The sequence below is a fragment of the Pavona decussata genome, unplaced genomic scaffold, assembly GCF_977016875.1.
Source record: "Pavona decussata unplaced genomic scaffold, jaPavDecu1.1 SCAFFOLD_186, whole genome shotgun sequence".
NCBI lineage: Eukaryota > Metazoa > Cnidaria > Anthozoa > Scleractinia > Agariciidae > Pavona > Pavona decussata.
The window spans coordinates 1-22,585 of record NW_028145595.1 but is presented as its reverse complement, the minus strand read 5'-3'; the positions used below and the strand labels follow the sequence as shown (position 1 = coordinate 22,585).

Sequence of the window (22,585 nt, the reverse complement as noted above, 5' to 3'; positions counted from 1 at the left end):
GAGAAATAAAGTTCAATAGGTTCCTTTCGATATACAGTGGAACCTCGATTTAACGAACCTTTATTTAACGAAGTCCTCGATATAACGAACGATATTCTATGTCCCGGCCAAAGTTACAGTAAAATGTATGGAATAGAACCTCGATATAACGAACCTCGATGTAACGAATTCTCTTCGATATAACAAACATAATCCGGAAGCCTAAACGTAAAATCTACCTCGATATAACGAATTACAATGTCAACACACGACAGAAGATAAACGCTTAACAGATCATAACCTCTATGTTGCAACACTTTTAAATCGCTACTCTGAAAGAGTCGTTTTTTTGTAAACAAAAGCTGCGCGTCTGCTCAATAGTGAAAATAATTGCTACTGAAAGCCACCGTGCTTAATGAAACGCGGCACTTCTGGGTGACGAAAATTGCATTGAATTGCGTGACAGAAGTCACCTGTGCTACAAATCAGTCATTAACTATGACCTCGATATAACGAACATTTTTCCCCTCAAGTTCGTTATATCGAGGTTTTCGATATAACGAACCCTCGATTTAATGAACAAATTTGGCCGGTCCCCAGCGACCTCGTTAAATCGAGGTTCCATTGTATCAAAATTTAGCTTCACAATGAGGCTTAGAGGTCACAAACAAGGGAAACTGAATAACACTTATCAGCACTGAGACACACGCACCATCCCCGTGGTATGGCCAATACCGTACGCATGCGCACAACCATATCACCCGGGCAGTGGCAGCCATGGACAGCTGTTTCGCCCTTGTTGGGGCTCGTCAGCATGGCATAGCCGTCGGGTCAAGAAGCGGGAGTAAACCCGCGTATCGGAAACCTTTTACTGCCGAGGCGAGTGCATAGTACTCCTTTAAGCGCCAGCTCCACCGTAGGCAAGTGGTAGCTGTTGGTTGGGAACCGCAAAACAGTTCTCCCACGGCAATGCGTATGGGGATAAGATCACTTACAGACCTGTGTGCTCAAAATAAATTGTAAACAACACTTATCAGCACTGAGACACACGTTGAGCTGGCGCTTAAAGGAGTGCTATGCACTCGCCCCGGCAGGAAAGGGTCTCGATGCGCGGGTTTACTCCCGCTTCTTGACCCGACGGCTATGCCATGCTGATGAGCCCCAATAAGGGCGAAACAGCTGTCCATGGCTGACACTGCCCGGGTGATATGGTTGTGCGCATGCGTACGGTATTGGCCATACCACGGGGATGGTACGTGTGTCTCAGTGCTGATAAGTGATGAAACTGAATAATCATGTTTATTCATTTCTGTTACAGAGAAAATCGCATTTGAATAATTAGACGACAAAAAAATAGAAAGGCTTATTAAAAGCAGCAGTTTTTTAAAATACAAATTGAAAATATTTTAAATTTTTTGTTTAAATGCTTCACTTATTTTTTGCTTATATTTCAGTCAGCTAAAGAATATTAATACTGACCAATACTCAGTAACTTGCACTTCTGATTTTCCAGTAATCTAATTCTCCCGCTCCAATTTGTTAGCATTGATGACGAATGGATATGCCATTGTAACTTACACGAGGAAAATACATTCCGAGGAAAACCGCTGGTCCGGTCAACTCACATGAAATTTTACCCATCAATCTTTGTAACCCGATCATTCTCGGCCCCAGAGCCTCTCGGCATAATACGCCAGACATGCGCAAATTGTCTAGAGCTCTGTGTGCAGAATGGTAACCGAAGGGTTATAAATTAACTCTGCAATTTTCGCGTTTATGTTCTCTCTGTCAGCTGTCGTTTAGTAGTTTTTCATATACAGGTAAGCTTAAGTCACCTAGTTGATCTTTCAGTTCACAAGTTGCTTCACAATGGTGATCAGAACTGCACGAGAATGCAGCGGAGCTGAGGACAACCAAAGCGAACCGGTAAGCGTGAATTTAAGCTTGCTAAGCAATCTTTTTCTCTCCTTTTTTTACTTTCAAGTGTTTATGGTGGTCTTTATGACTGTATGTTAATAATTCCGAGCTATTAATTACGAAAAGAAGGAGCCAGTCACTATCAGCCAAGCTTAAGATAAGAGAAACGTGACTCTTGCGTGACAGCATTATTATTTGGAGGTGTTGTGTTACAACGGTTTGAATTATATAGATTTGTAAGGGGATGCAACGGATTCGTATAAAGTAGTAGAAATTAAAGTTGTTTTGTCAATTATTGTTGATAAAGTCAACTTGCCCTGTTGCTTCTTGTATTCTTTGTGACATTTCATGATAGCTTGTACCTGCTGTTCATATACCTGCCAACCTTTTCTGAGTCAAACGCATGAGATTTTTGTCTCGACATGACCGGGATTTCCGAAAACGTTCAAGCCACTTCCGAAGATTTCCGATGATTTTCCAAAGACTTCCGAACGTTGCCGAAAATGTCAGACGATATTCCGATGACCTTTGAACACTTAAGATTCAAATGGATTGTAAACATTTGAAAGCTTTTGCGATTGTTACAAGGAGCGAAGAAACAATATATAACAAATCTGAAATGAAATGAAGTTTGTTTAGAACAACTTGTCTGGATTTGTGAGTCAGGCGTGAGAAATTGTCCTTGATGCGTGAGATCGATGTCTCTAGTCCCCAGGCGTGAGACTCATGCATAATGCGTGAGAGTTGGCAGGTACATGTATATGTTCATAGAAGTCATTGTAGACAGTATAATTTTGTTTGTTGGTTGTTAATTAAGCGAGTTTCCGATGAGTTACCTATGACATCAACTCGCCAATGGAAAACATGGTTTGTTGTTTTTGGTTTTCATGGCTTAATTGATAAGGAGACCTTTTTAAACTGCAATTCAACAACAATGCAGTGAGACAGGGGGGTGAGACATGGACATTTTCAGGTTCTGTAAGGGTCCTCACCCTGGAGGCCCCTGATTCCGTGTTCAAGATGTCCCGTAACTCATATAGCTTATCGAACACTACTTCCTTTTAGACTTTTGCCACAACTTGAGTGACACTAAAAATCGTACCAGAAATTGTTACCAAATAAATATATTTTCATGAAGAGATATAACCCATAACAAACATTTCTCAAACAGTACTCACCCCACCCCTCCTTAAAGTCGTCTCCCATCCCCACCCTGACAGCTTTAAAAATATTCAGCTTTTACATTTTTAAAACAGCTTTCATTTGAATGGTATTTACATTCTTTAGGATTTTATTGCATAGACTTGAAAGTATGAACCACCTTGTACAAGGTAATAAACAGCACCACAGGAAAGTACTGCTCAGTAGTTTTCATTTGAATGGTCACCCTTAAGGATTTTATCCACAGACTCAAAAGTTAGAATCACCTTGTACAACATAATAAACAGCACCACAGGAATATACTGCTCAGTAGCTTTCATTTAAATGGTCACACTTTAGGATTTCATCCACAGACTCAAAAGTTGGAACCACAGTTGTTGCATGGCTAAAGGTTGACTCTCAGTGTACAATCACAGTATATTGTCTAAAGCTAATGTGTCTCTTGCCAGGTGTTGATGATCTCAGTTGTGGAGATGTCATTGACCTTTACCATCATATAAAGAGGTGAGTTCAAACTGATAATCAGGGGCTTTATTAAGATTTGGAACAGGCAGGCAAGTGTTTAGTGTACCCAGGCAAGAAAGTGAACTTGGATAATTATGTTATTTTCTGGAAAAAAGTTGGTTGAGATTGTTCAAAGCAGCCAGGCAAAATCATGTCCTCAGGCGGTCAATTTACCTGTTGCTTGTCCCTTAATGAAACCCTGTAAAATTGCACTTTTTCACTTTTTTATGGTGATTATTTAATATTATTTGTTTTACACTTAATCTTGTCCTGACCATTGAATTTCAGTTTGTAAGATACTATGTAAACTGGAAGGTCTCCAGATCGGAGCATTCAGATTTCCTTTTTCTGAGTATGCCTGTGTCACTTTGAATGATATATAGATCATTCTCACACATTTAAAGTATTTACAACTGTGGGTTAAAATGGATAGGGAGTGCAGAACACTGTCGTTATGCATGATGGTTTCTGGAAAATTTTGTGTTTTTCAAATTGATCGAAAACAAAATAAGAGCCTCCAAAAGGCGGTATCGCTGTTTGATTAAAACAGCTGATTAAAGCATAAAATATTTTATCTGTTCGCCAGTTCTGCAGGGGTTTTTGATGTCCAAAACTTAACTGTGTTGTTTGTTTTTATGCAGGGTACAAGTTAGCAGTGTACTGGAACCTTAAGAAGCCAGAATTAATTAAGAGAAAAAATCAACTACTCAATCAAAGACATGCAGTCACCTTAAACAGAAAATAAAGGTAGGGGAACTTATTTTACTTATTAATTAATAACAAGCATAAGAAAAGACTAAATGTATTTATCGTACATTTTGGTTAGGGGGCACATTGTATGGTCAGAATGCAGCATATTGTCATGCATGGTCCAGGGCTGTCAGTAAGAGGCGGGGGCCGGGGATTTCCCCCGGTTACTAATAACGTGGCCCCCGGCTATTTTCATAGGAAAATAGAAGAAATTAAAATGGAACCAAAAGAAATTCCTAGCTGTTTGATTCCCCGCCTACTTGTTGCATTTATCCAGCAACTTGAAATCTTAGTGACAGCCCTGATTCATGGTCCATGCAAGGTTAAACACATTCAAGTGTCTGCTTCCTTGCACACATTCAGTGATTCTTCAATATTTTGGCTTTGTTTTATCTTGAAAATAAAGTGTAAACCGGCGGGGGAAAAAAACATCAACTTGAAGGTATTATTACTTTTAAAAGTCAGTTGAAGGCAACATGCAAAAATTCAGGCACAATTTTTGTTAAAAAAAAATTGCGACCTAAATCGCGACTTCGGAGACTTTTTAACATGCCTCTTCGATTGCTACAATTAACTGTCAAATTAATTTCTTATTAATAACAGTAATAGCTAGCGTTGTTTGTGTTCTCAAAAAAGCCAATGAAAATAACAATAAAATGACAGCGTTAAACAATACATCAAACAGTAAGGTCAACTTCAACTTCAACGTTATTAGGTGTATAATTTTACATGTACAATTTCTTGGCGCCACAGGTAGCAAAACTTATCTACAAATGTAGGAGGGCCAGGATGACAAAAAGAAAGAATGACTTTAAATGCTAAGTAAGAAGGCAGAATGAGCCACAATATCAAAGATACAAGAATAAGGAAAGGTTTTTGGGAGGACTAAAATAATGAAGAACTTTAATTTTTTGAGCTTCTTTAAAGGCAACACAGGAGAAAAGACAAGGAAAACGTGAATTAAATAGGGTAGGAAGTCGAAAGGAATGACAAAATGGTAGTATACCACTGTGTCAGTTGTGATTTGACTTTTTGAAGATATGTGTAGCTGAAATACGTCATACTTATTAACTTCAGTGAACATGTTTTTTATGTGCATATCAAACGTGCAGATGCTGGTGTGCATTTTTAACGGGCGCATGTTACTGTACATGCTTTTTTTGGTTCACTTTGCTCTGACCGTCACTGTATAACAAAATCTTCTTTTTAAAATTTGTATGCTATAACCCTGACAGAACAAGTAATTGGATTGAAGGTAAATTTGCTTGTGCTATTGCTCTGCATTCACCTGTAGGACCTTGTACACTTTTATTCTTATCTCCACTGTAAATAATTTGCACACTTAAATTTAATTAAACACTTTATAATGACACTCTATCAGTCACAGTTTTGGAACAAAATCTTTTAGAGTAAACTGTCATGAATGAAAACAATCCAAAATGATTAAGCCTTCAATTTTTTGACATGTTAAAAATAGTAGTCGCGTTGCAAATTTGTTTCCATAACTGCAACATTTGGGATTGTCTATCGAAAATTTACACGTTTTCAATTTTGACATTTGCACCTGCAGTAAAATTATAAATTATAATATTTTTGTGTTGTCAGTTCATGATATATGTACATGTACACGTAGCTTCTGTTTCTTTATTAAAAATTTCACACAAATGCTTTCAAAATCACATAATTTAAACCTTTAAGTGATATTTTAAATTTATTGCAAAGTACTTTCAAACAAAGAAGAAGGCTAAACTGTCAATCAGCTTACAGTCGATGTATTTTGACAAAACGAAGTTTATGTTTGTTTAACTTGTGGTTAGGATTCACTAAGCAACAGTTTGTTTTAAAGACCACTCACACCTAGCGACTGAATTTTTTTCAGGCTTCCAATTTCCAATTGCATAAATTGGAAAATTCACTGCGATGATCACTTCTCACTTTCATCTATATCCGCAGTTCATATATGAATTATTTCATATACTTTACATCGTTTCACTCCTCTCACGGGAAAATGGGAACCTACAATTGACCTTGCTCCCAATGTGTGGCTTCATAGCTCAGTTGGTAGAGCATCGCACTGGTAACGCGGAGGTCACGGGTTCGAATCCCGTTGAAGCCTGAATTTTTTTCAGGCTTCCAATTTCCAATTGCATAAATTGGAAAATTCACTGCGATGATCACTTCGCACTTTTATCTATATCCGCAGTTCATATATGAATTATTTCATATACTTTACATCGTTTCACTCCTCTCACGGGAAAATGGGAACCTACAATTGACCTTGCTCCCAATGTGTGGCTTCATAGCTCAGTTGGTAGAGCATCGCACTGGTAACGCGGAGGTCACGGGTTCGAATCCCGTTGAAGCCTGAATTTTTTTTCAGGCTTCCAATTTCCAATTGCATAAATTGGAAAATTCACTGCGATGATCACTTCTCACTTTCAGGTATTCTGTTGTTGGAATTAGTTTTGGTTCACAATGTATCTCTTAACATGACTCTTAAATGCCTTTGGTAGCGCTCAAAGCTGGTTGAAATTTAATAAATTGAATTACGTATCTGATTTTTGTATACATTAGCAAATATAGTTAGAAATTTTGGCGCTTTTCTTTCTATCGAGGTTCTAGTTTGTCATTCAAACTTTGAATTGTTTAAGTATGGAGCGGTTTTGCTATTTTTGTAAAAATTAATTTTGGCAGAAATGTCACTGAAGAAAATAATTAGTTCAACCACAGACTCGTAAGTTAGAACCACCTTGTAGAGCATAATGAACAATACCACAGGAAAGTACTGCTCAGTAGCTTTCATTTGAATGGTCTCACTTTAGGATTTCATCCGCAGAATCAAAAGTTTGAACCACCTTGTACAGCATAATAAACAGCACCACAGGAAAGTACTGCTCTGCAGTGGCTTTCATTTGAATGGTCTCACTTTAGGATTTCATCGGCAGAATCAAAAGTTAGAACCAGCTTGTACAGTATAATAAATAGCAACACAGGAAAGTACTGCTCAGTGGCTTTCATTTGAATGGTCAAACTTTAGGATTTCATCGGCAGAATCAAAAGTTAGAACCACCTTGTACAGCATAATCAGGGAAACAGCACCACAGGAAAGTACTGCTCAGTAGCTTTCATTTGAATGGTCACACTTTAGGATTTCATCCACGTACTCAAAAGGTAGAACCACCTTGTACTGCATAATAAACAGCACCACAGGGAAGTACTGCTCAGTGGAGCTCTTTCATTTGAATGGACACACTTTAGGATTTCATTCACAGACTCAAAAGACTCTTGTCTAGCATAAGTCAAACATTTTGGTTCCATTTTGTTTAGATTTTCTGCTCTTTCACCCCGGAATAGAGATGTTACACTTGGCTCTTGTTTGAAATTTAGAGCTTTATCTTTTCTCACTAATGACAAGCAGATTTTAACTTTAAGTTATTGCACCGTACATAGCCGTTTTTTATTTACTCATCGGGGTAAATGTATCTCATCAAATGGTGGTAGAAAAATTCAATTCTAAAGACAAGTTAAAATGAGAAAGCACTCTACAAGTTTTTCTTAGGTATACATCGTTTATATGTAGTCGGCTTCATTAGTGGAACTGTGGGAGTCAATTTGATGGTCGTTGAGGGTAAATGTAGCTGAATTTGTGACAAATTCTTGACTTCTACTACTAGGTTAACAACGTCTACGTCTAGGAAAATTTGACTGCTCTTTATTACACAAAGCCTCCGTGGCCTAGTGAATAAGGTCGCACTTCTTGACTTAAACACATGACGGCCTATATCTCTGCCTTTGTTTATTTAAGTTGTCTGACTTAAGATGAGGGGAGGGGAGGAGGGGTTCCAACCACCAACCGGCAGTTTTACTTCTTTTTTCTTAAACTTAGATGTTCTTGTTCTTTTTTTCCCAAGATATTAATTTTTTTTACCAGAAATTAGTATTTTTTTTTTCACTTTTAATTTTTTTAACAGTGTGCTCTTTAAAAAAATTATTACCGAAATTTTGAAGTAAAAAAAAGAAACTAATTCCTTGGTAAAAAAAATATATCTTCAGAAAAAAAGAAGTAAAACGGCCGGTGTGTGGTTGGAACCCCCTCCCCATTCGTCTCAAGTCAACGCAACTTAAATTAAATGATGGCAGAGATATAGGCCGTCATGTGTTTAAGTCAAGAAGCGCGAGCCATGGAGGCTTTGTGCGATAAAGAGCGTCAAATTTACCTAGAAGTAGGTTCTGGGTTCTATTGTTCTATTGTTTTTGGTGAATCACAATGAGCGTTAATTGGTCATATTTTATTCATACAACATGAACAATGTTGCACGCTTTTTAGGAACAAAACAAATTGATGGAAAGCACATAACATTGGCTACAAGAAAATCTTAGAATATCAGATTGGTTTTTTTTAGCAAAGTGCGAAATATCAAACAGGAGCATTGATAACAGAAATGGCATTTGCACTGTCAAAATGTTACCCGAAAAAAAAAAAAAAGTGATTTTAACTGTTAATCAGGTCAGGTAGTTGTAAAAAAAATTCAGTTTTTCAAGAAGACCAATTAGCGGATTTATTGACAAAACAAATGGCAAATGAACGGGTTAAAAATTTTATACACGCTTGGCCTTGATTTTGTCATGCAGTATCCTGTCCTGAAGATAAACGGAATTTGCATGGGACAACTAGAATCAAGGAAAATTCCTTGATCAAGGCAAGCTTTTGGCGAACCCGTTGTTCTGACTATTAATTGTCATAACCAAAGAAAGAACTTATTTATGAATCACTGAATCAAGACGTATTTTGAATTCCGTTTGTTTCAGGTACCATCCATCTCAAGTTGGATTTCGGAAAGTGGAACAAGAAATGCGAGGAAAGAACACCAAGGAGAGAAGAAAGGAACGCTGACTACAACACCGTAAATATGATGTCTACTGCTATTTAGATTGTATAAGAAAAATATGAAATTTGACTAAATCATTTTCGTTCGGAAAATTTTCGATTTTGTCGTAGTTTACTGTTTGGATATGCTTTCTTACACTCTAATTTTTGAATCACAAATTTAAAAAGAAACAACTGAGCATGCAACTGTATGAACCTTGAAAGGTGGCCAAAATGATATCCATCACAACAATTTTAGTTTCTAAAAAGGCCACAATTTGAACTGCAGGAGCAGGAAATAAAATGCTGTTCACAACCAGTATAAAAGAGGATGCCAAGCTTCAGATTCTCGTACATTACGGTATTAGAATGAAAATTAAGCTGAAAGCCAAAGTGTATAGCATAAGAATAAAAATTAAGCCACAAACCAAAGTGTACAGCATTAGGAGGAAAATTAAGCCAAAAACCATAGTGTATAGTATTAGGATGAAAATTAAGCCGAAGACCAAATTGTATAGCATTAAGATGAAAATTCACGTGAAAGCGAAAGTGAATAGTATTAGGATGAAAATTAAGCCGAAAATCAAAGTGTATAGTATTACGATGAAAATTAGGCAAAAATCAGAGTATATACATGTAGTATTAGGATTAAAATTAGGCCAAAAATCAAAGTGTATGGTATTGGGATGAGAATTAGGCCAAAAACCATAGTGTAAAGCATTAGGATGAAAATTAAGCTGAAAACCAAAGTGTTCAGTATTAGGATGAAAACCAAGCCAGAAAGGAGAGTGTATAGTATTATGTAAATTAAGCTTAAAACCAGCGTGTATAGTGGTAGGATGATGTTATGATACAGACTATTGTATTTCATTGGATTTGATTGCTGAAATTTTATAATTTTGCTATTTTTTAATGTGGCAAATTCGTTTTTGAACTTGTCTCTAAAATTTAAAAATGTCATTTTGTATAGTTATCTTGTTCACAGCATTTAAATTATAGATAAAAATAAATATTGTATTGGGTCTTAATTTTAGTATATGAAAGTTAGAAATCAGAAGGTACTATGTAAACAAGGAAAATGAATAAAAACCATGAAGTGTTTTACAGCTGGTGTTGGTTACTGTACTGTGATTTCTGGAATATATTAAACTTGAATGATAATTCAATATGCATGATGACAGAATGAATTAAAATTTCATGAATAACGTCCGCATCAATTATTAATGCTGGATGACGTCAAATCTCATTTGCATGTACATAAATATGCATTGCATTAGACTCAGATTCAGAATCAGAATCGGGTACAAACTTGATTCTAATACCGATTCTGAGTCTACTCGGAATCGGAATCAGTATCAAAATCAAGTTTGGACCTGATTCTGATTTTGAATCTGAGTCTAATGCCAATAAATATTCATCCATGCAAATGAGTTTTAACGTCATTGCTCATGCATATTAATGTGCGCATATTTATTACGTCATCTGCATCTCATTTTTATTAATATATTCCATCTCTGAGTATTCATAGGAAAAATCAAAATGTAAGATCCACACCAAAAAACTCAGCACAATATTGCATACAATTTTTTATTAGCAGCACAATTTATTACAATTGGATGTTGGTGAAAAATACGGCCACTTTATACCTTGTGGAAATACAGAATTTAAAAAGATGAGAACAGCTTATTTTATTAAATGTTTACAATTTTCAATAAAGAACCTCGTATTTAATTTTGACCTAAAAATAATAGATTTCACTGATAACTCTTCCGTCAACTTCTCTTGGCAAGTAGGTGACAAATATGAAATAACAACGGAGAAATTTAATTTTCTTTGTTCGTATTTCATATTTGTTACCTTCTTGCCAAGAGAAGTTGATGGAAGAGTTATGAGCAAAATCTATTTTTTTTAGATCAAAACTGAATATGAGATTCTTAAGGATAGTCACTCTTAACAACTAATTACAAAAGGGTTTGCCGGAGGAGGCATAAGTGACAATTTGACCTTCAAATCTGAATATTGTTCCAAAACAGCTGTTCTTCGCAGATTTTATAAGTGATTTCTTTGGTCAAGTTAAACGAGAAATGAGCCAATTCCTCGACTTTGAGTGCAAGTCAAATGGAGATTATTTGAAAAATTTGGATTTAAGACCAAGTCACATACCCCTCTCTTCAAGCCTGTCAACCCTGTGAATTAGTTACAATATACCATACACTCTAAGAGCGAACAACAAATATCAAGTTATCTGCAATGAGAATTATATCGAAAAATGAATTCCCGCCCATTGATATAAGGAGAGATACAATTGAATGGTTGAAACTGAAAATATCGTATTAATGACTGGAACTTGAACTTTCATATTGTTCAGAACCACCTAAATTTCTTATTGGGGACTTAAATAAAAAAAACTACAGTCTATTCTGGTGGCATCTTGTGGTTGAATGAGACAAAAACCTTACAATTAAGGAAAACTAAGCTGCTTCTAAACAACATGGAAATTCAACACCAACATTGGCCGTAGGAGCACTTATGTCCAGAAGTGCGCATAATGGCAATTCTGGCAGATTTACTACTTTTCTAATTTTTCATTAATATTTTCATCGCTTCCACTGTACCCTTTTGTACTCAGCTCATTCATAATTATTATGAAATCTAGACCTTGACTTTTCATCAAAACCCTTGACCCTTTGTTGTGTGCACAGCTAAGTCGTGTGCATTTCTGGACATACCTACACTGTACCAAAACTTAAAATAGATGCTGGAATCTTTATGCTATACACACTAGATACAACCATTTCAGTTGATGTTATTAGATAACAGATTTGCGTCTACAGTGTATGCAACAAGACCACAAATAATGTGGGATCCTATTTCATGAAAATTTAAAAATTTGTAAAATCAACATCACCTTGTCTGCTGTTCTACAGAAAGTCATATGGACAACTTTTTGCATGTGGAGAAAATATAAAACATGACCAAATGATTTTCAGCTAGCATTCTCCTTTAAAACATTTCCAAATGACACCGATCTTCTGTTTACCAACTTAGTATACTCAGCATAAGTATACAGCTGTTTCGACAAAGGTTGTCCAAAAAAGCATAAAAGCGTACGCAACAATGCTGAAAGGTAGACTGGGAAATACCCAATAAATTTCAATAAAAGCTCAGAATCCATAATGCCTTGACTGTACAGTGAAGACTTGATGGTGGGCAATATGGATTCTGAGCTATTATTGAAATTTATTGGGTATTTCCCAGACTACCTTACGGCATTGTCGCATACACTTTTATGCTTTTTTTGGACAACCTTTGTCGAAACAGCTGTACATGAAATGGTTGGATGTACAGTACCACGCAAAAGTTGACAGTCCCTTGGAACTCGAACTTCACTACTCAATCCTCGATCCTCAAGTTTCTTGTACTTCCCTCAGTTATAATCTGATCAATCGTAACTACCACCTTTTATCAGAGGATACTATAATGATGGTACCTAATAAATGCCTAATTATTGGAGAAAAAGTTATAATCGTTTTGTCAACTTTATTGGTTACTATTATAGCACCTATAAAAGTTGTAAAAAAATGTGTGAACTTATGTGTGAATATACAATTATGTAACTAAAAGAAACAGCTTGGTGACTCCCATTTTTTAAAATGGAAATGTAAACGATATGTTTAGGTAAGACGAATTCAACTTTAATTTGGTGAAAATTTAAGGTGTGGGTCCAGAAAATATCCTTACCTCCCACCGCAGAGGGAATTTTACATACAATCCCCCACCCCTAGGATTTTCCATTTACAAGGCACTTTGTTTAACCCCCCCCCCCCCCACACACACACATACACACCCACCCCCCTCTGGAAATCTTTTTACCTTTGGTCTTCGACCCAACAGCTATGCTCAAATACATTGGCTGGGAGCAGGTCCTCTTCTGTCAGCAATGCCATTACACGGTCTTCCAAGTCCGATTCTTTCCAGTCAAAGGCTTGTTGGCAGTGGAACTTTCTCGGTTCTTGTCCATGTGATAATATGAGTGCATCAGATGCAGGGCATCACAAATGCCGAGTTTGTGCCATGGACCATCCCATGCTCCATTGTCCCAAGCGGCGTCGACCTATTCCCGATGTTAACTTCAATTCTTCTGAGTCCTCTTGACTCGCAAATTCCCATGGCACTAACGATGTTTTACGACTAAACCAACCCAGGCTTCATGCCCGGACTTACCCCTTATGCATACTCATTCTATGAACAAACATCACGCTGTTGGTCGTTACACTATCACGGCAGTTATTCAGCAAAGGCTTGCTTCTAAATCGGATTTCCCTTTGGCTACCTGTGACAATCCATCCAGGGGATATCACCATGCCCCTACTCACATCACCAAAGATCACGTGCTCCTTCCCAGTCTAAGTCATGTCACGTGACGCTTTCTAGTCCAACGCTTGGTTAACGCACATGAGATAATGACATACACTCCTTCCCAGTTGGGCAGACAATGTAGTTTCATCACGCGACTCCTTTCATTTTGATAAGCGTTCTGTCTGAAAAAGAACGCGACCCAAAGACACCACAAAAAAATTTAATTTCCACCTACAAGGTAACAAGAATTAAATTCAAATGACAACAAATCAACAGAATGAAGTGGCTTTTATTCTTGGAATCAGCGCTTCATCTGGTGTGTACTAGTGTGTGCTATATCACATGTAGCTAAGTCCATTTACCACAAAACCGTCTAACGGTGCCAAATATTCGTTGGCAAGTAAAACCTTTCAGTTCTCAATGAAGGAACTTGTTGAGGGAACAACTTGATTTGCGTGTGGTCGCTGGGTTTACAACCGAGAATTTAAACAGTACATTATCCTTGGTACTGAAAAGATGCAACGTTGCTTACAAACACAACTGATGGGAAGGTTCGACTCTTGAAACTAACAGTCTCATAATAAAGTGCAGGTTGGGTGATTGGAGTTTTAATTCTTTAGTCCTTTGCTAGTGAGGAAGGCTTCTTGGTTAGGTTCACGTCCGAGAAAGTTCTTCAACATTTCAGAAGCGTCCTGGAGAAAAAAACAATGGAGAAATATTTGTCACTCTCCATAGGAAACGAGGGACTCTTAAAAAGAGTTCACGAATGTCCATAATACTGACAATTTTTGGAGACAACGTTAGGAAAATCAGTTCGAAAACTGTTGAAATTTGTGTTTTAAAACCCTTTGAAAACCATAAAAGTAGGAAAAGACACATTTCAAATGCCAGTATTTTTGCCCGTATTTACACCAGAAGATGTCCAAAATCAGGCCGATTTGGCCCATTTTGACAAAGAAAATGAATGAGTACACGGAAATCAGCCCGATTTATAAAAATCTATGGTAGTACTACAGATTTTTTGAATGGGAACGATTTTCTTCCTGCGCTAACAACAGAGAACTGAGAAGAGATATATATCCCACAATGCTTCGTGACAAACTTGACACAATTGTTTTGAATGATAATAGCTAAGTCCTTTCCTGATACCAAAAAGACGATATCACCAATGTTTGGAAGACTTTTTTTGCCACTATGCTGTTCTCACTAAAGATTCGTAGTAAAATGATGACAGCTATCTTATTTTAACGCCAAAATGAAACTGGTTGACGCGCGTAATCCGAGTTGCAAAAGTGTTCGTAGTAAAATGACAACAGCTATTTCCTTTTCCCGCCAAAATGATACTGGTTAATGTGCGCAATCCCGACTGCAAAAGTGTTCTATACCAAACCTCTGCATGGTGGTTTCTGTGCGATCTGATTAGCTAAACAAATGCCGGACAGTATTTATGCAATGTTCTGAATGTCCTGGATTTTGCGTGCGAGTATTTTCGCCAGTATCACAAAAAACTGAGTTGTGGGGGCATGCTAGTCGCTGTTTGGTAGTTTGATAATTATATAATAAAACAATTCTTTGCGTCAGAGTGAGTGGACACTGGTGGATATTTACTTCTGCGAATATTTGTTAAATATCCTTAAGGCAAGTTTTTACTTGATTACTTACCAAAGTGCCTCCAGGCTGCAAGATTAACTTTCTGTAGTCCAGTCCTACTGTAGGGTTCATAATTCCTTCTTTCTTGAACCGGGTGTGAAACATATCCATTGAAAATACTTCGCTCCACTGAAAAATAAAATAAATCAGTCAGTCATTCAATCAATCAATCAATCAATCAATCAATCAATCAATCAATCAATCAATCAATCAATCAATCAATCAATTAGCCAGTCAGTCAGTCAGTCAGTCAGCCAGCCAGCCAGCCAGCCAGTCAGTCAGTCAGTCAGTCAGTCAGTCAGTCAGTCAGTCAGTCAGTCAGTCAGTCAGTCAGCAAGTCAGCCAGTCGGCCAGCCAGTCAGTCAGCCAGTCAGTCCGTCCGTCAGTCAGTCAGCCAGCCAGCCAGCCAAACAGTCAGTCAGTCAGTCAGTCAGTTGATTAATCTGGATTTAGCAACAAATTGATTTCATTTCCACTACAGAACAGAGATGAGCAAAGGCAGATTGCTGTACTCAAAATGCTCACTCTTCAGTGCATGCTGGCGCAGCCAAGGCTAATAAAATTAACCCTAATCACTAATCACTCCATTGGCTGTCACATTTCAATACGGATCGCTACGATCGCTAACTATTTTCTTCAGAGGTCAGGAGATCATATGGAAACCAACCGTAAGTTTGCCTGAAACAGATTTTGAAAAACTTTCTTGTAAGCCACAAAAACAGGATCAAGCTTAAAACATAACAGCACATTTTTTCAATCAATTTTTCTTTCAAGCAAAAGTACAGCACGATAACACATTTGCAGACTGAGTAAATATTGTGCCATAACACAGACACTATGTGTGTAACATTTTGATAAATGTTCTGCATGATTAAATGACAACATTCTCTTACCAGGTATCCGTAATACTGAGCATCATAGCCACCCGCGAGATGCCCAAAAGATGCTGGCATGTTTGTACCTGCAAGATACAGAGGCCCTCAGCAATAAGTCAGTACCTTGGGGGAGGTGGGGTGGGATGGGTGGAGGGAGGGGGTGCTTGAAGTTTGACCCTTACCCTTTCACAAGTAGTGAGGTCACCACGAGCCTCGCTTACAATCCAAGGGCAGGTCACTAAGCACACAACTGTAAAATGGGCTATGAACTACAGTGACACCTCTTGGTTGTATATTACATTCTGTTATATGTACGTGTAAGGACGATGTGCGGACTTGGACATCAATTTGCTTAAAGTTAACTTTTGGCATACCACGAGGGTGAGAAAAAAACGGCACCCACTTTGGGCGAAGCCTCCCCATACAGACTGCTACAAGGAACAACCCCACCAACCCCTCCCCCAAAGCTAGTTTCCGTGTAGATTTACTGAGGCAAGAGGCCAGGACATCACGTAGTCTAATTTTCACTTAATGATAGGGTGTTAGTTAACAACAAACAAAATGGAAAGAGCATGTCAAAAATAACAAAGACCAACATTGGGGCCTCCAAGAGCAAAGAGTGAGTTTACATGATGGTTTGAATGATTACAACATTGGTACGGGTTTGTATGGAAGAATTAACTACAAAGCAAGACCTAACAGCATATCATATAGGCAAGTTATAAATTAAGGCAAAAAAGTGCCTAATATACAAACCTGGAGTAGAGGGTATACAGAGAATCTCACTGGCCAGTTTAGCATAGATTTCTGCAGTGTTTGCCTGTCATGAGTCCATGATTCAAAAACCAAAATTAATTAAATTGACTAATTAAAACAAATCTATTTATAAGGGGATAAGATGCCGTGTCAGTGGGGAGTAGAAACGAATGTTTGTTTTGTCAACAGAGTTGATAAATCAAATAGAAGATCCTCGCAGTTACTACGCAACTTAAGCAGTTGCAAAAAGAAAGCCTGACCAAAAATTAGGCTTGAACGGGATTCGAACCCATGACCTCTGCGATGCCGGTGCAGTGCTCTACCAACTGAGCTATTCAATTCAATTCAATTTTATTCACACTGTCTTATTACAACGAAATACAATATATTTTATAGGAAGAAAAAAAAATTAAACGTGTAGAGCAATTTATTTAGTGATTTTACATTATACGGAAGAAGTACGTAGTGGCCAAAGGAGCAAGGCTTTCGTGTTGTCCACTACCTCTGTGCAGTTGAATAAAATAGGGGGAAATAGAATTTATAATACTGGTTGAAGAGCTCTGCTAGTTAAATTAGGCTTAGGAGAGGAAAATACGTTATTGGAGAAAGATAAAAACTACTTGTTGGTGAAGAGCTTATGTACTGTGTAGGATCTTTATCAAGCCAACTGGGAGCTGGTCATATTGTGAGTTTGTAAATTATATACCCGTAAAGGATGAATAAATAAATGTAAATATTTGAAACGTATATTTTGAACTGCCGATGAAGATTTGGGTGCTAACATTTTGAGCGTTTGCCCTTCTTCAAAGCTAATCACTCTGACAAATCTGCTGAGCATTAAATTTAAAGAGGCGTGAAGGTGATTTTCCTATTTTCTAATTTAAGAAGGTTAAATTTGCTCCTGCATGAATTGATTCTGGATGCCAAAGGGATTACATGAACAGTGTTCCAGATAAGAGAGGGGTCTCAGGCCAAAAACCTGAGAAGCCTGGCTTCCTGACCCGACAAAATGAATGGCAAACTTAAGAAGATTTAAAGAGAACCAGAGCTATTGACCCCTCAAAATTCTTCATTGACTCTCTGATTTTGAAAGTTATCTGGAACAATGTATGAAGCGCACTTCTACACAATAAGCTTTCACCAATTTTACCTTAGAGAAGGAAGATTTACTTCAATAAAAAGGCATTCCTTTTCAAAGTGGAAGATTTAAGCGGATGGATGCTGAATTGTTTTTGTTCATCAGGAAACTAAACAAAACAAGTAAATAAAGAAAAAAGACACGCTACCTTTGCCTGAGTGTGTATTGTTTGATCAAATGTTGCCAGCAGAACCTGCGGAAGAAAAGACATGACAAACAGAAAAGAGCAAGCTGGAGTTTCCAATTAAAAGGCTGGGAGCCTCAAATTATATGTCAACTTTGCTTTTTAACAAAACTCTGAGGAAAATTGTGGCTAAGTTTCTCCACTGATCTGTCCTAGGGCAATCTGCACTGCTGCAAACCATTAATTTATTACCATTTTATACAAGCTCATGTTGTGTATATTCTTCTACCCTTCCACCCCAAGGTGGTTCTAGCTTTTGAGTCTGTGGATGAAATCCTAAAGTGCAACCATTCAAATGAAAGCTACTGAGCAGTAGTTTCCTGTGGTGCTGTTTATTATGCTGTACAAAGTGGTTCTAACTTTTGAATCCGTGAATGAAATCCTAAAGTGTGACCATTCAAACGAAAGCTACTGAGCAGTACTTTCCTGTGGTACTGTTTATTACGCTGTACAAGGTGATTCTAACTTTTGAATCCGTGGATGAAATCCTAAAGTGTGACCATTCAAATGAAAGCTACTGAGCAGTACTTTCCTGTGGTACTGTTTATTACGCTGTACAAGGTGATTCTAACTTTTGAGTCTGTGGATAAAATCCTAAAGTGTGACCATTCAAATGAAAGCTTTAGCTACTGAGCAGTGCCACTGTAGTGCTGTTTATTACGCTCTACAAGGTGATTCTAACTTTAGAATCTGTGGATGAAATCCTGAAGTCTGACCATTCAAACAAAAGCTCCTTAGAAAAGCTACTGTCCTGTGGTCTTATGGTACTGCTCACCTGTCTCAAGTTGAACACTCCAGTGTTGCAATTTCGAGAGGCTATCAGCTTATCAAGCATTTCATCAGGAAGAGCACTTGAGTCTGCGAGTAGAAACAAAAATGTTTCTGTCTCTCCAGAATCTGGTCTACACTAGTGAAAGACAAATACTCTCACTACATTGATTTATTCATTTTTTTGCACCTTTATAATGACTTGACATGCGGCGAAGAGGTTCTTTCTCCCAGCACCAGTTTTCCAACATCTGAGATGGGGCTTCTACAAAATCTCTCTCTACATGAGTACCACTGCAAGAGCAAACAATAGGGGGATTCGAACAAGGAAACTGGTTACTTTGATTACTGAAATCACCAGGAAACTGTACTGTTACAGTAACATTTACCTGAACAACGCAAAGTCTGTTTTGGCACATAACTGATGCATTACATGGCCAAATTCATGAAAGAATGTCTCCACCTGAAAAGAATACAGACACAGTGAATAGCATCCAAAAAAAAATCAAAACAACAAATAAACAGCACTTCTATTAAAATTGACATCAATCCCCTTGAAACCGTTGGAGAAATATTCATGATATCTGGTTGAGTGTAGCCCTGAGATGGCCTCCTGTTTTTACATTGGCTGACATTTCTACAACTTATCATCCGAGTCAAGTGGACGCTGAGCTACCAGTTGATGGTATTTTTTGAAACACAATCCTCTTGACTCTGATGATTATTGGTTGTAACATCTGTGATCAATAAGTTTAGAAATCCTTCTTCTTTATTGTGGCCCCATTAAGTGATCATAAATTGCTGTCTGTATTCCCTCCCTTCTCTCTACTTACTTCCTTCCTTCCTTCCTTCCTTCCTTCCTTCCATCCTTCCCCCTCCCTCCATTCATTCTTCTCTCCCTTCCTTCCTTCCCCCTTCCTTTTCCTCCCTCCCTCCATTCCTTCCTTCCTCCCTCCTTCATTTCTCCCTTCCTTCCTCCCTCCTTCCTTCATTTCTCCCTTCCTTCCTTCCTTCCTCCCTTCCTCCTTCCTTCCTTCCCTCCTTCCTTCCTTCCTTCCTTCCTCCCTCCTTCCTTTATTTCTCCCTTCCTTCCTCCCTCCCTCCTTCCTTTATTTCTCCCTTCCTCCCTCCATTCCTTCCTTCCTTCCTCCCTCCTGAATCCATTTCTCCCTCCCTCCCTTCCTTCCTCCTTAGTCCATTTCTCCCTCCCTCCCTTCCTTCCTTCCTTCCTTCCTCCCTCCTTAATCCATTCCTCCCTTCCTTCCTTCCTCCCTCCTTAATCCATTTCTCCCCTCCTTCCTCCCTCCTTAATCCATTTCTCCCTTCCTTCCTTCCTTCCTTCTTCCCTCCTTCCTTCATTTCTCCCTTCCTCCCTCCCTCTATTCCTTCCTTCATTCCTTACTCCCTCCTTCCTTCCTCCCTCCCTCCTTCCTTCCTTCATTTCTCCCTTCCTCCCTCCCTCCATTCCTTCCTTCCTTCCTTCCTCCCTCCTTCTTTCCTTCCTTCCTCCCTCCTTCCTTTATTTCTCCCTTCCTCCCTCCCTCCATTCCTTCCTTCCTTCCTCCCTCCTTAATCCATTTCTCCCTTCCTTCCTTCCCTCCTTAATCCATTTCTCCCTTTCTCCCTTCCTTCCTTCCTTCCTTCCTTCCTTCCTTCCTTCCTCCCTCCCTCCCTCCTTCCTTCCTTCCTTCCTTCCTTCCTCCCTCCCTCCTTCCTTCCTATCCTCTTTCCTTCCTTCCTCCTTTCCTTCCTCCATACAGTTCTGTTTGCAGCTTACCTTGCAACAGTGCTGTGTTGCAAGTTCTAGACCACAAAAAAAAAAAAAAAAAAAAAACAATGCCAGGTAAAACAGCACCTCAAAAAGTTCCTACCTCTTGATGTGTCAGCAAAGATGGATGGTCCCCTGTTGGTCTGGTGAAGTTTGCAACCATAGCTGCAACAGAAAGCTGCAACAAGACAGAATAATAGTTATGTCAAGATGCTGTCAATGACTGGTATGACACAGTCATTAGAAATTAAAGTATACAGGTGTCATTGAGCAACTTTACTTAGCTTCTAATATTAGACTAGACTAGTTATTTTAAGTGAGGAAGCCTGACTTGTTATAAGCCTTGTGGTTTCTTTCAGGTTTTCTCGCCATTTGTCTTCTTTCCTTAATTTTCTTCATTTTTTCCACCCTGTGCTGTAAATGTTGTGTACATGGCAAAATAAATTTTGTACTGTATTGTATAGGTCATAAACTATGACTATTTCTACTGTGAGTTTCACTTAGCATCAATGTAATTTTACCTGTTTTGCTGCATTTCAAGATTTGTATTAAACTGTCACAGTGTCAGTTATTAGGCTTTTTCAGATTGAAAATGTGCATGTTAGCTAGGAATTTTGAATAAGTACAGCCATAAATATTAGATATGTATATTATTTTCAATTGTCTTTTGTGGTAGTCTAATTATATTTCTAGGAACGTCTTTACCTTTGGTGTTAAGTTTGTATTATGATGGCCACAAATAATTATTTTTCAGTACTATACAGTATTTAAAGCTCTTCCAATCTCCAATAAAGAATTTAAATAAATACTTCCAGTATCTTAAAGATACGTTTGTTGTTAAAAATCTGTACCTGTCTTGTACCATTAGCCAGCAAACATCCAGGCTAAAAAATAATAGTAGAAAAAAAAAGTTGACACAGCTTCTAATTACAATAATATAGTTTTGTTAATTCTGTAAAACAACCTCTCAACCAAAAAAAAAAAAAAGAAACAGTCTCAAATACACATAACTTTGCTCTCTGCTGCTGGTGGTTAAAGAGTGCATCATGCAGTGTAACAAGCTTGCAGGTAAAGGCAAGGTAGGCATAGCAGTACTTAAGCCTGAATGGACCACGTGAATAGAGCTTAGCCTGGTTTACATGTTAAGTAACACAAAGTGACTAAAAGTTTCACTACTGACCCCCCTGGATGGGATGCTAGTCCATCAAAGGATATCCAGCATGAAGTGACTAGGAGTGTTACTACCCCCCCCCTCCCCCCACCTGCCTTCCTGGATGGGATGCTAGTCCATCAAAGGATATCCAGCATGAAGTGACTAGGAGTATTACTACCCCCCTCCCCCCTGGCCTTCCTGGATGGGATGCTAGTCCATCAAAGGATATCCAGCATGAAGTGATTAGGTGTATTACAACCCTCCCCCCCCCCCCGCCTGCCTTCCTGGATGGGATGCTAGTCCATCAAAGGATATCCAGCATGAAGTGACTAGGAGTATTACAACCCCCCCCCCCCCCCCCCCCGCCTTCCTGGATGGGATGCTAGTCCATCAAAGGATATCCAGCATGAAGTGACTAGGAGTATTACAACCCTCCCCCCTCTCCACCTGCCTTCCTGGATGGGATGCTAGTCCATCAAAGGATATCCAGCATGAAGTGAGTAGGAGTATTACTACCCCCCCCCCCCCCCCCCCCCCCGGCCTTCCTGGATGGGATGCTAGTCCATCAAAGGATATCCAGCATGAAGTGACTAGGAGTATTACAACCCTCCCCCCTCTCCACCTGCCTTCCTGGATGGGATGCTAGTCCATCAAAGGATATCCAGCATGAAGTGACTAGGAGTGTTACTACCCCCCCCCCCCCCCCACCTGCCTTCCTGGATGGGATGCTAGTCCATCAAAGGATATCCAGCATGA

General features: G+C 38.6%; 2 protein-coding genes and 2 non-coding genes across 6 annotated transcripts in view; 3 read left to right on the top strand and 1 right to left on the bottom strand.

Annotated features, from left to right (window-relative positions):
- LOC146462499 (uncharacterized) overlaps positions 1-10,418 on the top strand; it is a 66,609-nt gene extending 56,191 nt beyond the window's left edge. For 2 of the 3 annotated variants that reach the window (XR_014857102.1, XR_014857103.1), the window contains exons 8-11: positions 1,831-1,905; positions 3,507-3,561; positions 4,203-4,308; positions 9,121-10,418. The gene's annotated coding sequence lies outside the window, so the exon portion shown is untranslated. The remainder of the gene's footprint in view (positions 1-1,830; positions 1,906-3,506; positions 3,562-4,202; positions 4,309-9,120) is intronic. The other variant, XR_014857105.1, reaches the window with a different exon arrangement.
- Trnat-ggu (transfer RNA threonine (anticodon GGU)) lies at positions 6,355-6,427 on the top strand. Its single transcript has one exon. It is a non-coding gene; the product is annotated as a tRNA-Thr (tRNA).
- Positions 6,605-6,677, top strand: Trnat-ggu (transfer RNA threonine (anticodon GGU)). The gene has a single exon. It is a non-coding gene; the product is annotated as a tRNA-Thr (tRNA).
- Positions 10,419-13,806: 3,388 nt separating the features above from the next.
- Positions 13,807-21,630, bottom strand: LOC146462498 (thimet oligopeptidase-like). The gene is made up of 10 exons (XM_085085350.1): positions 21,528-21,630; positions 20,780-20,854; positions 19,298-19,371; positions 19,099-19,202; positions 18,916-18,998; positions 18,105-18,149; positions 16,819-16,882; positions 16,081-16,148; positions 15,200-15,316; positions 13,807-14,229 (listed from the first exon to the last, which is right to left on the bottom strand). Exons 2-10 carry the CDS (start codon positions 20,837-20,839, stop codon positions 14,146-14,148), a joined length of 699 nt encoding a protein of 232 aa, XP_084941476.1. The 5' UTR covers positions 20,840-20,854; positions 21,528-21,630; the 3' UTR covers positions 13,807-14,145.
- Between the last annotated feature and the right edge of the window lie 955 nt (positions 21,631-22,585).